This window comes from Stenella coeruleoalba (assembly GCF_951394435.1).
Source record: "Stenella coeruleoalba genome assembly, chromosome: 2".
Taxonomy (NCBI): domain Eukaryota; kingdom Metazoa; phylum Chordata; class Mammalia; order Artiodactyla; family Delphinidae; genus Stenella; species Stenella coeruleoalba.
Genome location: NC_137147.1, coordinates 118,164,237 through 118,180,537, shown reverse-complemented (window position 1 = coordinate 118,180,537; position 16,301 = coordinate 118,164,237). Strand labels below are relative to the sequence as shown.

General features: G+C 36.3%; 1 protein-coding gene across 8 annotated transcripts in view; it reads right to left on the bottom strand.

Annotated features, from left to right (window-relative positions):
• The window catches only part of MCTP2 (multiple C2 and transmembrane domain containing 2), a 251,996-nt gene that overhangs the window by 87,137 nt on the left and 148,558 nt on the right, over window positions 1-16,301 (bottom strand). For all 8 annotated transcript variants that reach the window (XM_079914839.1, XM_079914836.1, XM_079914835.1 and 5 more), the window contains 2 exons: window positions 15,884-15,986; window positions 14,399-14,501 (listed from right to left, as the gene is read on the bottom strand). In XM_079914839.1, the coding sequence (XP_079770965.1) occupies window positions 14,399-14,501; window positions 15,884-15,986 (206 nt within the window). The remainder of the gene's footprint in view (window positions 1-14,398; window positions 14,502-15,883; window positions 15,987-16,301) is intronic.

Here is a 16,301-nt window from a genome sequence, read left to right as displayed (position 1 = left end):
AACCTACAAAATAAACAACTTCTTCTGATCTCTCAGCCAAGCATGTCACATCAATGCCACATACCAATCTACCTGTGGACCCCAGCGTGTGAGGCATCTAAGAAAAAATCCCCTGTATCATTTTGGAAATGACTTGGCTCCCATTATGGCATCTTATTTTCAGATTTGATAGCAGCAATGCTTATATTATAGAGAGTGGTAGTATATGCGTTTTTAAACTTCTGGCTTATTCGAAGCATATCTGTTAACTCCAACAGGGCAGAGCAAAACTTGAGCTGACCAAAAGCTCCATTTGGGATTGTAATGATCAAACATCTGAAATAACATAGGAAATTTGAGGGCATGAAATCTGAGCCATATTTTAAATGACTATTGCTGTCACTACAAGAATCCAGCACAAGTGTTCTTATAAACAGTGGTGGAGATGAGTTGAATAAGTCACGGGGGGGAAACAGAGCCATTCCACTTTACAAGGGAGAGGTCACCTTCCTTCCCAAAGTCACCCCACCTCTCTCAAATTGAATAGGTTTTAAACAGAAAGATGGTTTTCCTGGCCAGTGGCTAAGAGGAAGGGGGTACCCCATAAAGACCTGGCTTCCTTCCTAAACGGTATCCAAACAGGATTCTGAGCTTCCTCTTTTATCCACTGTCTCACTTAATAAATTGTGGGTGTTAAAGTTGAAAGAAATAAATACAAAAACAGCATATGACAATTTGCCAAGCTGACTTTGGTCCAGTTTAGTTTTGCCTCAACCCATAATCATTGTACTGTTATCTTAAAATTTCCATGATTTCTTAAGGGTTAGGAAGGGCAACAGAAGAACAAGAGGTATCAGTATAAAAAGAAATATTTTATAGTCAAAGAATTTTTTTGTTTTTTTGGGTAAATGATCGTTTCCTCTTTCTCAATGTCCTTGAATTGTGTCAGCAAAGCCCAGAATCCACCTAGGACATTAAAGAAGTTTTTAAAGCTAGAGATATAATTAAGGCTACTCATGTTTGGCACTTTCATATATTATTTTAAAATATATACATTGTAAGTTTAAAGATTTGTAAAAAGATTGAAAAATTATAGGAAATAAAAAAGTCCCTTTGAATGTCCATAAATAACCACAATTCTTTCCCTGAGAAGGAAATTAGATAGGGATTTGGCATATACCCTTTCTAAATTTTTATTGAGAATTTATATTCATAAATATATCCTTGAAGAAAGTATTTTACATTTTTTTGTGTTTCAAACTGTATATATTTTGTAATTTCATTCTGTATGTATCAATAGTATTTGGTAATGTGTCTGTATTAGTATATAGATCAGCCTCATTTCTTTAAACTGCTATGTAAAATTCAAAATCTGAATAAACCACAATTTATGAACCCTTCTATTTATGAATATTTGGTTGATTCCACTTTTCAGTCTGTCCTCTATAAGGAATATCTTTTGGGAAAAGATAAACTGAGAGATAGAGGAAATACACTACTTTGTATTTGGGATATGCTTGGGTTAAGAACAGATCAATGCATTTGAATATTTAGTGTTATAATTAAACACTGAGATAGTAACCAAAGAAACTATTTGTTAAATATTTTCATTTTCCATGGTGTTTATATAATTGAACTTCAAACACATGAATACAGGATAAAAAGTTCGGTAACACCCCAACTTGCCAAACTCCTACATGACAGTATTTATATAATAAATGAAAGCTAAACATATATTTTTCCAGTCAAGAACTATATTTATTTATACTTAACTCTGAAAATTATTTCTAGCATTTTATAATGTTAAAACCTCTATGAAATAGGACAACCAAAGCACAGCTAAAAGAAAACTTAGAGCAAAGAATCTATATATACTTTTGTCTTTAGGTATGAGATAGTCACTTCAATTAAGACTTAAGTTTAATTCTGAGAACTCTATCACCCAAGGCAAATTGTGACAAATGGAAATCTCGAAGTTCAACTGGAGAGTCTTCCTGGGCTGACATCGGAGAGGATTTCATTTCACTCAGATAGAAGGATGAAATAATAGATAATGTCCTTAAGTTTAGTGTTACAAGAAAACTCTTCAAATTGACTTATCACACACCTTTACATACTTGCCTTTCCATAGGTGAGGAGTACAGATATCAGGCAATGATTTGGGGAAGGCATCTCTGCAGGACAGTTATAAAGATTTAACCTAATTAGCAATTAAACTTCCATAATTAGGGAAATGGGCATTTCCATGTTCCTTTACATTATTTTCAGAAACAAAATGATATATCAGAAAGCTAACCATGCTAACCGTGAATTCTTGGTTACATCAGACAGTGAACAAAAGAGCACAGGAAGTCTGTTTCTGAGTAATGATTCAGGATTTCAGAGCCAGAGAACAAGTTACAGAGAAGGTAGTCTGGTTTAGATTTTAATCTGACCTGAAGTTATCTTTAACCTATGCAATTTTTCTCTATCTAAAAGAATTTTAAATCTGCTTACACAAGCTTTAAGCATGGTAAATATGAAGAACTTTTAAAAAGTTTGGTGATAAAACTAATTTTTGAGCCAAAGAGATACTACATTCATTATATTAGAAAACAAAACTTTTTAAATTGGCATATAACAAAGGTTAGTATGTGGGACAGAGAAAAAATATTTTTCTCAGCTGGAACTCTTTTTAAAGAATTCTCATTATTAAAAAAAAAACAAGAAAAAAAAGAGAATTCTCATTATTATGCTTTACTGTTAAGTTTTGATGTGACAAGATATCAACCGATTCAACAGCAAAGTTAATCAGAATCGATATGAAGGAATAAAACCATCAGCTGCTTTAAGGAGAAAAGATACACATTTAACATCAAAATCCAAACTGAAGAGTCATATTGATCCTCCCCAGCCCCCAATTCAACCTTCATGTGAATAAATGGAGAACATTTGGGTGTAAACAAGTGTTATTCTATCAGAAGCTTTTCATTGCATGCAAAAGGGAAAATAATGTGACATAACAATACAGCAGGTGATCCCCACTAATGCACATGCAAGGTGACTCCAACAAAATGTGATGTGATCAGACACATATTCACATGTGATATGTGGCTAGGAGAGAAGAAAAGTAAATATCCTTTACTTGGTAGTGATTCTATTCACATCCCCACTTGGAAACACGCCTGTTACCACCGCAGGAGTTACAAACAGCACGAAGAGATTGAAAAGCCCATAAGGTCACTGTTTGCCCTGACACAGTCAACCACCAGCCAGTAGAGGCAGCACTGAACTCATCACCCCAGCCCTCCACATACAACTCACCTTTCTCTGTGCAAGGCAATCCAACCCACCCATTGCCTGAATCCAAAACCCAGCACTTGAACTTTGGTAAAGGCAGAAAACCCTGCTGTACCCAAAATGTATTATCAACTCCTCTCCCTGAAATAGAAGCTGTCTTTACAAAGTAATATTTACTAATTGTAAGAATGGTGTACAATTTACAAAAATAGCTTAAAAAAAGGAAAAAAAAAATGTAACTTTTACAATATTCCATTTTTTAACAAACAGATCTCTAATTTTTAATGTACTTTTATAAATATTTATCTTATGAAAATAGGATCATAGTATATTGGATGAAGTTTGGGACTCCTTAGAGGCAGATGAAGTGAGTTTAAATTCTGGCTCTGCCTCAGAGTGGCTGAGTAACTTTGGATAAGTTACATAACTCCTCTCTTCTTCAGTTTCCTAATCTGTAAAGTGTGAATTAAAAAAAAAAGGATACATATCTCAGCAGTTGTTGTGAAATAATCAGCAAAAAGCAGTAAGAACAGTGACAAGTACACAGAAATTGCTTATTAAATAACATGATTTTTTCTGTCTTACTTTCATTTATGTACTTTTTAATCACTCGTGTTTTAAACTTAAAAAAAGTATGGGAAACATTCTCCAATGTAAAAATCGATTCTCCATAATTTAGAATGGTTCTTCATCTTAAGAATATTCTATAATTAGCTTAACCAATCTTCCATTGTAACTAAGATTGTTTCCAATTTTTAACAACTGTAAACACCATAGATATCTTTGTGCTTCCATGATGCATTCCTAAAAATAAAGTCTTAGAGGTGGAATTATTGAGTCATATGGTACACCTATTTTTATCGTTTCGGCAAGTATTGCCAATTTGCTCTCCTAAAACGTTGTATTAATTTATACTCCTAGCTCAGTGAATGAGCCTGTCCGTTTCCTTCCAATGTTGCCAACCATAGGCATTTTTATTTAATATACAGCAATTTCATAGGAATAAAATGGCCTCAGGTTGTTTTAATATGTGCTTTTTTTATATTACTAATGAAACTGAACATTTTCTGTCGTATGTTTATTAACAGTGGGCCATGGTAGGACCGTGAAACCAGACAGACTTCACTTTAATTCCCATTTCTGGCGTTTAGCATCTGTGTGACCATGGGTAATTACTGTATCTCTCCAAGCCCCAGCTGCCTCTCTAAAACAGATATCTAGAATATAAATGCTCAGAGATATGTGTCTATTAAATTTTAATCCAAGGTGCCTTATAGGAGGCTGGTAGCAGGTCATGCTCCCTCCAAAAGCATCTGAGAGAGTCCTTTGACTACACTTAATCATCACTGCTCATGAAAAATCTTGACTATATTTCTTAATCTGACTGCTTAAAGTAATTTGGTAATTTAAGCTTCTAAAACAAGGGTGATGAAGATAAGAGCTTACACTTTAAGTGCTTACTGTGTGCTACTGTACTCTTTCTACATTTACCAAACCATTTAAATCCTCACCACAGACCTCCAACACAGGTACTGTGATAATTTTCATTTCATAGAGGAGAAAACAGAAATGTCAAGTAAGGTGTCAAAAGTCACATAGCCAGTTAGTGGAGAAGACTGGGGGCTAACCCAGGTGATCTGGCTCCCTCTTCTGCACTTTAAAAAAATAAATAAATTTATTTATTTGGCTGCATTGGGTCTTCATTGCAGCTCGCGGGCTTTCTCTAGTTGCGGCGAGTGGGGGCTACTCTTCAATGTGGTGTCCGGGCTCTAGGCACACAGAATGTAGCACGCAGGCTCAGCAGTTATGGCGCACGGGCTTAGTTGCTCTGCGGCATGTGGGATCTTCCCGGACCAGGGCTCGAACCCGTGTCCCCTGCATTGGCAGGCAGATTCTTAAGCACTGCACCACCAGGGAAGCCCCCTCTTCTGCATTTTTAACAACCACAATGGTGGTTGAATAAAGCATGAGCCATTCATATGCTTATTAGCTATACAGATTTCTGCCTCCTTGATTTAAATTTTCTGTTAGGTTGAATTGTCTTTTCCATATTGATCAAAAAAAACACTTTTATATTAGTGCTGGCATCTATTTGTTTTATGCTGCAAGTATTTTTTACCAACCTATCCTTTGTCTTTTAATCTTCTATGGAAATTTTTGTTTTCACCATGACATCTTAAATCTTTCTTCCTTTATCATTCCTGTTTTTCAGTTTGTTTATGTAGCACTTCCCATTATTTTAATAGTTTTATTTATGGAACTATAAATAAATAAATATTTATTTTGTTTCAAGCATTTGACCTTTAATTCACCTTGAAATAGTTACTGTGTTTGGTGTAACATGCCGATGCATTTTTCCCTGATGGATAAGCAACCAACTTACCTCAGAATCACTTATATAGTGATCACTTAGTTTATCCTCTCAATGACTTCATGTTTCAAGTTTATCATATATTAAATTTCTCAATTAGTCTTTTTTTCATGTCCTTCAGTACAGTTCAGAAATTCCTCACATAGTTAAGCATTATAGCATTTTTTTGTTTCCTGTTATACTCTTTGATTTTTTTTTAGGTTTTTCAGATTTTTTTTTTAGGTTTTTCTTTAGGTTTTTAAGATTTCTATTGGGTATGGGCACTGGTTTTCATTTTCTTAATTTTGATATTGTTTATACATAACTGACCTTTTTTTATTCTAATACAGTGTCTATTAATTTTCTTTATATTTACAGATATTATCAGCTAGTACTTGCAAATAATGTGTTTCCTTCATTCAAATATCATTTATTTCTCTTACATTTTGCATTGGCTGGATCTGACCCAAAAGGTTTAATTTTAATAGTTAATTCATAAGAATATAAGCTCATTAAATTCTTGCAACAATCCTAGCAGTAGAAACTACTGTTATTTTCATTTTAAAAATGAGGAACTAGAGCAGCTTCCCTGGTGGTCCAGTGATTAAGACTCCAGGCTTCCACTGCAGAGGGTGTGGGTTCCACCCCTGGTCGGGAAGTTCCACATGCCACGAGGTGTGCCCAAAAAAAAAAAAAAAAAATGAGACACTAGAATAACTATCTCTAGTGTTTCAGCAATAAGTCTTAATGTTTGTGATACTTCTGATAGATATCATTCATCATGTTAAGGCACTGCTCATCATTTACTAATTTATTAGACTATTTTTTCATAATCAAGAATGGATGTTAAATTTTATCAAGTACACCTTCTACATCTATTGAGACTGTCAAGGTGTTTTTTTTTCTTAACTCAATAATATAAATTACACAATTAGATTTCCTAATGTGTTCAATCTTACTGATGTTCCATGAAAGGTATATAATTTGCTTTTTTTTTAAATGTGTTTTTTTTAATATCAGAATTATTTTAGTCTCAGGGAATGATTTCACACATTTTCCATTTTCTTTTATGTTCTCAATAAACTTCAATAACATTTAAGAATTGCCTGTGCAGTTAAGGTTTCAAAACTCATGTTCATTAAATGATTGAAATGTGTTATTTTCTTATTCGGGGGAGGGGAGTATGCAGGGAGAAAAGGGTGGAGTTATTTGATAACTGTTTCTGATATTTCCATCATTAATGATTTTCACTAAACAGTGCATTTAATACCTGATATTCAAGTTCCTCTAATTATATTTTTAAAGATAATTTCCTTGATATTTTTATACATTAATTTCTTCAAATGGGGTACTGTATTATATTTTTAGTTAACTTGGGGAGATTTTTATACCTTTACAATACCTAAGTCTTCCCAAGGTATGTCTCTATATTTATTAACGTTTTCTCTCATACTTAGTAAAATTCAGTTATGTTCTTCATAGCAATCCCCATATTTCTTGTTGTTCACTCATTCTTAATAGCATATGTTTTCCCTTTCTTTCATTAGCCTTGTAAATGGCTTGCCTGTATCACTGGTTTTGGGGGGAACTAATACTTGGATTGATCAAATACACTGTTTAAATACTTTCTATGTAATTGCTCGTTTATTAATCTTCATAAATTTCTTTATAATTTTCTCAGTTTTCTTTATTTTAGTTCATTTTGTTGAGATGTTTAATTGATTTTCAACCTTGTTGTTCAATTATAAAACCATTCACATAACTTCCCTGGTGGTCCAGTGGTTAAGACACTGTGCTTCCACTGCAGGGGGTACAAGTTCGATCCCTGGTCAGGAAACTAAGATCCTACAGGCCCTGTGGTGCAGCCAAAAAAAACTTCCTCTGAATAATACTTTTGGCCCTTACCCATAGTTTTTATATATTGTATTTCATTGTTAGTTTCTAAGAAGTTTATAGTTGCAGTTTTGGTATCTACATTAGCTACCTGAGATTTTTTTTCTACCAAGGGTTTTGATACTTGTTTCATTTTTGTTATTTATTTCTCTGTGCTGTGATCACAGTACAGGTTCTGCCTTTTGAAATCTATTGAAGCGTTTTGGACCCACAACATAATCAACAATTAAACAAGTTAAGTGGGTATGTGGACAGAATATTTTATGTATTTCTGTGTGTGTCTACCCATACATATGTTGGACAAAGCTTACGGCTGATTCTCTAGTCTAAGAACCACCATTTTAGTTTGTTTAAAATTCACCTGAGAACTTGCTAAAAAAATAAAAACAAAAACAAAAGAGATTCCAGGGTTTCATCATCAGAAATTTAGTAGCTGTGGAATCATGTGCAAGGGCTTTCGCTATTAGCGTACGCTTCATGGAACTTGGAATTTCAAAGACTTGGCACTTTAAAACATCACTTCAAAGCTTTGTTTTTTGTTTGATTTTTAAAAGCTAGATAGATAATATATGTTATTTTTCTGCGATTCCAATTTTGTAATTTTTCTGGTGTTTCAAATATTATATATATATGTGTGTATATACATATGCACACACACATTTCCATGGGAAGTCATTCACGTAAAAGTTCCTGTCTTTATAACTTTATTGATAATTAAATTATTCTGTAACTCATAAAATAGCCTCCTCTGTACGTTTCTCACTTACCTTTTATTTACATTGATGTGTTACACTTTTGTTCATCCATTTTAGTATTGCCATGTTTGAGGTGTCTCATCTAGAAGAAGCACTTAGATTTTACTCTTTCACTCATGAGAGGTTTTTCCATTTAATAGAAAAGTTTAACCTATTCAACGTTTACCATCATGCAGGATATGCTCACATTTATACTTTCTATCTTCCCGTTATAGGACAGTAGAGGAATCCCACTAGTCATTCTTTCTCCCTTGGCCTGTCGTAACCAAGTATCATCCACCTTCTACACCAGTTATGGTTCATGATAATTCCAGCATATTCATGGCACCCTTTGCTGGTTTCCAAGGCCAACAGAAAAATGTGCCTTATCTTCCTTTACTTCAATGAACATGTTGGACCAGGATTAGATGAGGAAGAGAGTTGAATGTTTGTGTCCAAAAATCACCATTTTGCCCTGTTAAATTTTGTATTTGGTTATACATCCATAAACATTTATGTAAAGTAAAATAAATATTATATATTTCAATGGCCAAAATTTCAGCATTAACATAAAAAAATATGATTAAGAATGTCCAGTACAATGTGCAAAATCCATCATAGGTGAGAGTTGGGCAAATACTTAATTGGAAATGCAAATGAAGATGTGCATGGACATTTATTTGGTACAGCAATTATAGAAAATTTATCCCATAAAGCTAATTAAGTGAGGCTGTTATTGGTGCACCTAGTTACCGTGCACTGGCTTCACAGAGAAAGCTAAGGGCTGCATGAAGGCCTGTGCTTCTGATATAAATTCACATATGCATGTTGGCATAGCTTACACAAGAGGACTCAAATTTGTTTCAAAATGTAGGACCTGGGCTTCCCTGGTGGCGCAGTGGTTGAGAGTCCGCCTGCCGATGCAGGGGACACGGGTTCGTGCCCCGGTCCAGGAAGATCCCACATGCCGCGGAGCGGCTAGGCCCATGAGCCATGGCCGCTGAGCCTGCGCCTCCAGAGGCTGTGCTCCGCAACAGGAGAGGCCACAACAGTGAGAGGCCCGAGTACCGCAAAAAAAAAAAAAAAAAAAAAAAAAAGTAGGACCTCATCAAATTGAGATGACTTCTCCATAGACAGTAGGAAATAACAACAAACAGATGCTTTTCCTATTTTACAGAAAGCTGATTTTCAAAGTCTTCCAAAATTGACCCATTAGATAATTAATTCTAGGAGGGTAAACACATGTTTAAATAAGAAGGATGAGAAGAACTTAGCCAGATTTTCACCACAAAATCAAGATCACTTAATTGAGAATAGCAATGAAAAATAAATCTACTGAACTGGATAATTATTAGGAGACAATGTCTATGTTGGGAATGTTTTAAAACTAAAACATTCCTACTGTTTTGCAATGTATATTTACTATATTATTGATTAGAAGATTTTTGGAAGAATGTGGAAATGTACAAATATTAAAAGTTTTCAGGACTTCCCTGGTGGTACAGTGGTTAAGACTCCACACTTCCACTGCAGGGGGCACAGGTTAGATCCCTGGTGGGGGAAGTTCCCTGTGGTGCGGCCAAAGAAAAAATTTTTTTTCAGATTATAATCCAATCCAACTGCAATTTTCTACTGCTTTTAATCATGAGTAAAAAGTTTTGCATATCTATATAATCATTCTAAAAAACTGTTTTTTAAAAAGTTGAACAGAGATGAAATCTATGGAAGGATGGCTCACTGTCCTGTATTTTTTCAATTCTGATGTATATCTGAGCACATGTATACGCTTTGAACAATTCACCACCATTAATAAATATACTGATTTTAGAATACGAATTTTAAGGGAGCCAAGAGTCATCCAATATATTCACCCTGATTAAAAGATATAGTGAATTCAGAACAGGCTCTTTATTTAACAGGCTGAAATGCACTTAGCACATTACCATTTCCAGAGAGTAAAAGTTGAAGTACTTTCAATACTTTACACTTAGACGTTTTAAAATGTAGTTTGCATTTTCTCTGAAAGTGTAAATCAAGTTTTAGTTTATGACTTGATTAAAGAAAACATGTTCTCACAAAAATTACGCACACTCTAAGAAATACAATTTTTGTTTTTAAATACGAAACAAGGTATTATAGGACATTGTTCCATATCCTATAGAGGTAATAGTGAAGCACCAACGAATCCATTTTTATGACTAAAAATATTAAAAAAGCAGGGAAATAAATCCTTTTCCTAAGAGGCATAGAACACAGAATTGAAGGGTTTTCTCTTTGATGCTTTTTTTCTGGAGTTGCAACCAATTCCTCCAGGAAGTCTTCCTCCCCTATAATTGCTTCACACAGGAGCCAAACTTTCTTCCTAGTTAACTGCTCTGTTATATCCATGCCAAAGCCTGCAGATAATCCCCCCTCACAGAACAGGCCCCAAACTCTCTCCACCCCTCCTGAGCTGCACTCTCCAGCCTCCCTGTTCACACTGAGAGCTAGGCACCAAGGCTGCTCTTTGCTTCCAGAATGTGGCCTCTCCTTTACCCTGCTGTTCCTCTGCTCATGCTTTCCCCTCTGCTTGGAATGGCCTTCATTCTTCACCTCACCCAGCAGTCCCTATCAACACCATACTCCTTCCTGGTCAGCTCAGACTCCCCACTTTCTAAAGTCTTCCCAAAGTTAAATTCAGCCCTCCCACCTTGCATTTTCCTCTTCCTTTTATAGGGCACCTAATATTTTCGGTCCTCTCACAGGCATCTCCCATGAAATGCAAGTCTTTACTTAACTCTGTATCCCACCTGCCCCCCTGCCCCCCACCTCCACTGCACTGAGCCCAGTGGCTGCCAAAAACAGATCTTGGTTATGGCTTTTGGCACAATATTTACTTAACAGCTACTCACTAGGGCAGCACAGCATCCTCTTAGGATGGCTCTGATATGAGACTGCCTAATTCAAACCCAGCCTCCCCTACTTACCAGCTACAGGTCTTCCTTTGCCTCAGTTTCCTCATTTGTAGATGGTCATAATAATAAAGCATGCCTCATTAGGCTGTCATAGAATTAATGATGGTAAGTGCACAGCACACGGCTCTAGGTAAGTATTGCTCAATAGACATTAAATAAAGAAAAAACCTAGATCTAAATACATTTTAAAATATACCCTCTAAATCACAAGTTAGAATTATTTTAAAATAATTATAAATATAAACAAAATTTATAAATATAAATACTATAGATATAAGTAATATAACTTTTTTAAAAAATCAAATGATCAATGAAATAACAAACAAAATTTGCCTGTTACAGATACTGAGGGTTATGGCCTTTTTTTCTATCACATTTATATCTACACTTTAGGTAGGGAATCATTTCATTTGGAGAAGGTATGTTGCGGGCGTATCGGGAAGAGCCCACACAGATCTTAACGTAAGATCTGATCACTTTCCCAATCTACTGGTCAAAGCATCAGAGATAAATATGAACTGAAACAGCCATGCTGAACAACAACTACTGAAATGTCTTATTCAGCTCAACATCCCTGGGCCCTCAAAGTCCCTAAGGGGAGACATGGCTCAGGCCACACTGCCTTTACACAGTGGAGACCTTTCAGATCTGGGCTTGTTTCTCCACGTGCTACATTTATATTAGAAACAAGCAGTATAAACCAAATCAAACACTCCCCGGCTAGAAACCTCCCTGTGGTTTCCCATCACCACTAAGAAAGAGCCAAAGTCCTTCTAACTTTCAGGTTGTCAGCGTCCTACAAGGTCCTCTTCCATGCCACCCTATCCCCTATTCTTTCCTATCTCACATTTGCTATTCTCTACTCACTCTATTCCAACCACATTGCTCTGCTATTTTTGGAATTTGACAGTCAAGGCCTGGCCTTGGAACCTTTGAACTTGAAGATTTCCTGCCTGGAAGAGTTTCCCCAGATATCCTCCTGGTTTTCTCCCTTTCCTTACTTACTTAAGTTCTCAGTCAAATGTTCCCTTTCCAGTGAGGTAATCGCTGCCTGAACCACGGAAAACTGCATCCCTTCCCCACACACATCCTCTTGGAGGCCCCTCCCCCTGCTTCATTTTCTACATAGCACTTTTCACCATCTAACCTACTGTGCATTGCTTTTTTTTTTTTTTTTTTTTTTTCTGGTTTGTATATTGCCTCCTGCAATCAAAAGATAAGTTCCAGGAGAGGACATAGCTTCACTGCAATCATTGTTAGAACATTACCACCTAAAACAATTCTTGGCACACACTGAACACTTGATAAATATTTATCAAATGAATGCTTAGATTGTGGGGCAGCTTATCGGCAACCTGAAAAATTAAAGGGGCTAATGGGCTTGCTTGCATTGAAACAAAGTCTTTCACAAATCACTCTATCTTGTATTTTGAAGGATATAGTTTGAAAGCTCTATTAATTTAGGTCAATGGTTCTCCACTCCACCGGGAGTGACTCTGCCCCCTTCAGAGCACTGGGCAATGTTGCAAGACATCTTTGGTTACCACAACAGTGATGGGTGGATAGGTGCTACTGGCATCTAGTGGGTAGAGGTCAGGGATGCTGCTAAACTTCATACAGTGCATAGGACAGTCCCCGCAGCAGAGAACGATCCGTCCAACAATGTCAGGAGTGCTGAGGTTGAGAAAACCTAAACCTGATTTAGCCAGAGGTAATTTCTTAGATCTAACTCCACAGCGTATAGCGATTGTACATTCCTTGGGAGGGAGGAAAGAAAGTCAGTCAACTTTTTGGTATTCTAGGAAGACCAAACACACAAAATGTTTACATGCGAAACAGAGGGAGGTTAATAAAGATATGAAGTGGCGTTCACCCAGCAAGGAATCAAATATGCTACTAAGGATTTATCTATAAAACAAGAGGAGAAATGTCCAAAAAAAATAAATGTTAGAGAGAAAGGACACTAAATTCTAATGGAGAGCTTTGGTTCCTTGTCCCTTTAGACCTCTTTAAAATTGTGCGCCATGTTCTTGTTACATGTATGCTTTTAGGAATAACGGACAAAGTTGTAATAAAAAAAAAAGGAGGGACATCCCACATCACCATCTCCTCTCTGAGAGCCGGCGTGGCTTGTTGCTGGTGGCTCAGAACATTCGGCAGCAGCCAGCTCTGCAAGGGAGCAGCTGCTCCACCATGCTCTTCAAGTAACATCAGGGATATGAGAACTTGGGGAGAAATTAACCAAGCAATCAAAAAGATAAGAGATATTGAGAGGTGCAATGTTTCCCCCTCTGTAAACACCATGTGAGCTAGTCTAATCTCATAGATAAATTACAGACTGCTCCAGCCACAAAAATGCACTAAGAGCTTTGGGAAAATAAGTCTTTGGGAAGAAAGAAATAAAGCCTTCCTCACTGATAAACGCCGTTACAACTCTACCACACATTGTATGAATGGTTGGATGAAAAACTGAAATTTTCTCCTCTAGAAGAGTACATTTGGCATAAACATAAATGCCCAATTAATAGGTGAATTCAGATCCCAGCTTTCTACCTTTGCCCATGTAAAGACATTATATGATGCTCTGAATTTTATAGGGTATTTTACTTTCATTCAGCTCTAAACTCACTCTGACACATTACCTTTTAAGGGGACTACCAAAACAGCACTCTTTTTCCAAGAGAGGCTCTCTGCTTTCTCCCACAAAGCACTTTTGGAGACTGAAAACAAACGGGACTACTAAAAAGACAAACAGAATTTTTGAGAAAATGGTCTTTAGTGGAATTGAGAACAACTATGCAGTTACCAGCAAGTAATCTTTGAAGAAATGGGCAGTAAGGAAGCAATGAAGAAAAACATGGATGTTTTTCATTCACCAATGGAAAATCAGTCATAGATATGTATTCCCTGAAACAAAAGAGAAACTCCTATCTTAAGATGGAAAGACTGACTGTGGATTGAAAGACCGGTCAAAATGTTTTGGTTGGTTAAATCAATATGCAATTGACACACAGAGAAAATTATGTGACTTTACATCTGAAACTACTGAAAATACTGGAGAAGGATAAGGAATAAAACAGCTGTTTCCTGCTATAGCTGGGAGGATTCCCCCCCGCCCCCAGATTGACAAAGATAAAGCAACTCTAGACCATAGAAACTTGTCAACTGTAAAATGACTCACACACTGTATATTAACGAAGGTAACTTACAGACAGCAAGGGAATGGCAACTTTCCCAAGAAAATCAGGGGGTTTATCTCCATCTTCATCAAACACAGTCACTTCCAAAACATCATGAATATCTTTAACGGGACTGAAACAAGAAACACACCATGCGTTAGATACAAAAACACAAAAGTGAAGTCTGTTCCATGAAGATCTGAAAACACGGTTTCACTAATTAAATCTGTATGTCCTCAGAGTATAAAAGTACCATTTAATTAAATTCCAAAAATTAAATCAAACTGACTATTCCCAAACCTTCCATCAGAGAAGATTCAGATATCCATATGGAAAAAAAAGTCAACTTTTTTACTATGACATTTTCCATGTATATGTGTCCACAAGGGCAGAACTGTTAAAGAAACAGGATAAAGAAAGAGAACAGGGGACAGAATAAGGAGGACACTGATTTCAAAGTAGCTTCCAAATGAGAAGAACAAAAATCAGATTTACTTTACTTTAAACTAATGAAGAATTCCCAAAAAAAAAAAAAAAAAAAAAGGTCAAAATCACTGTTTGCCGAGATCCCTAGAAAGCATCCTATTGTTGAAACACAGAGTACTAAAAGTCTCATGCATATTTACATACTTATAAACAGTTTTTACGTTGACCGGAAGCCAGACATTGGCTACGATGAAACACGGAGCCATGGTCATTGGCAGGGTGTTGACCAAACCAGAGACTTGCATATGGCAATTTGCAAACCTGCTTAGCACAGTTAATCCTCTTCTCATAGATCCTTGGGAAGTTTCTGCTTGGGAACCACCAATTCCATTCAATACGAACTATATTCTTTCAGTTATAAGCACAGACAGAGCATTTTTTCAGTGTTGTGAGGCCAGGGTACCACCATTTCACCCAAGTTCAAAAAGGGGCCTCCCCTTTGATGGCCAGACGCCTTGGAATCTAAAGCAAACTAGGAATATACCCAGCCTCCTAAATGCCTGAGTCTGAAAAGTGAACATCACTACGGAGCAGGTCATTCAGAGAATCTGGAATATAAGGGGACTTTGGGAGTCCTTGAGGAATTGCAGATAATCTATATGTTCCAAAAGACTCTGGCAGAATACAAGCCTTCAGATATTAAAATAATGTTGTACCATATAAGCTCCTTGAATTAAAGACAGGTCTACATTTGTAATTTCCTTTAACCCAGGAATGAAGTAGTCTGGATTTATGGAAGCTTCCTTCTACTCACAGATTAATTTAGTCACTAAAAGACCTACTTTACAAATGCCTCTCCTATAACACTCCCTTGCAGTTCCAAATGGTCTCTTCTATTATTAACACTATACTCTATAAAATGAAAGCATAAAAGGTTTTCAGAAAAAGAAAAACAATAAACTCACTCTTTGCCCATAAAAATGGACAGAAAGTTCCACTCAAGAGCCCCAGACTGCCCCAAACATATCAGGGATAATTGGTCTCTGAGTTAAAGCTGCTCTTTGATATTCCAGGGGCTAAAGTACTTACAATGTAAAAACTTTGTTCCACTCAGGGTTGAGGTTTTTGTAAATGGTATGTGTCTGAAGTCGGTCATTTCCCAACTCCAACAAGCAAAAGGGATCGCTCTTCCCTGCAAAGAGAACACAGACGTGGGTCAGAGACAAAGGAATCTCCTTGGTCAGAGGCAAGTGAATCTCAAAAGTGACAGAGGCAAAGTGAACAAAAGTCATGCACTTTTTTTCCAATTATTATTATTATTTTTTATTTTATATTGCAGTATAGTTGATTTACAATGCTGTTAGTTTCAGGTGTACAGCAAAGTGATTCAGTTATACATATACCTATATCTATTCTTTTTCTGATTCTTTTCCCATTTAGGTTATGACAGAATACTGAGTAGAGTTCCCTGTACTATACAGTAGGTCCTTGTTGATTGTATATTTTA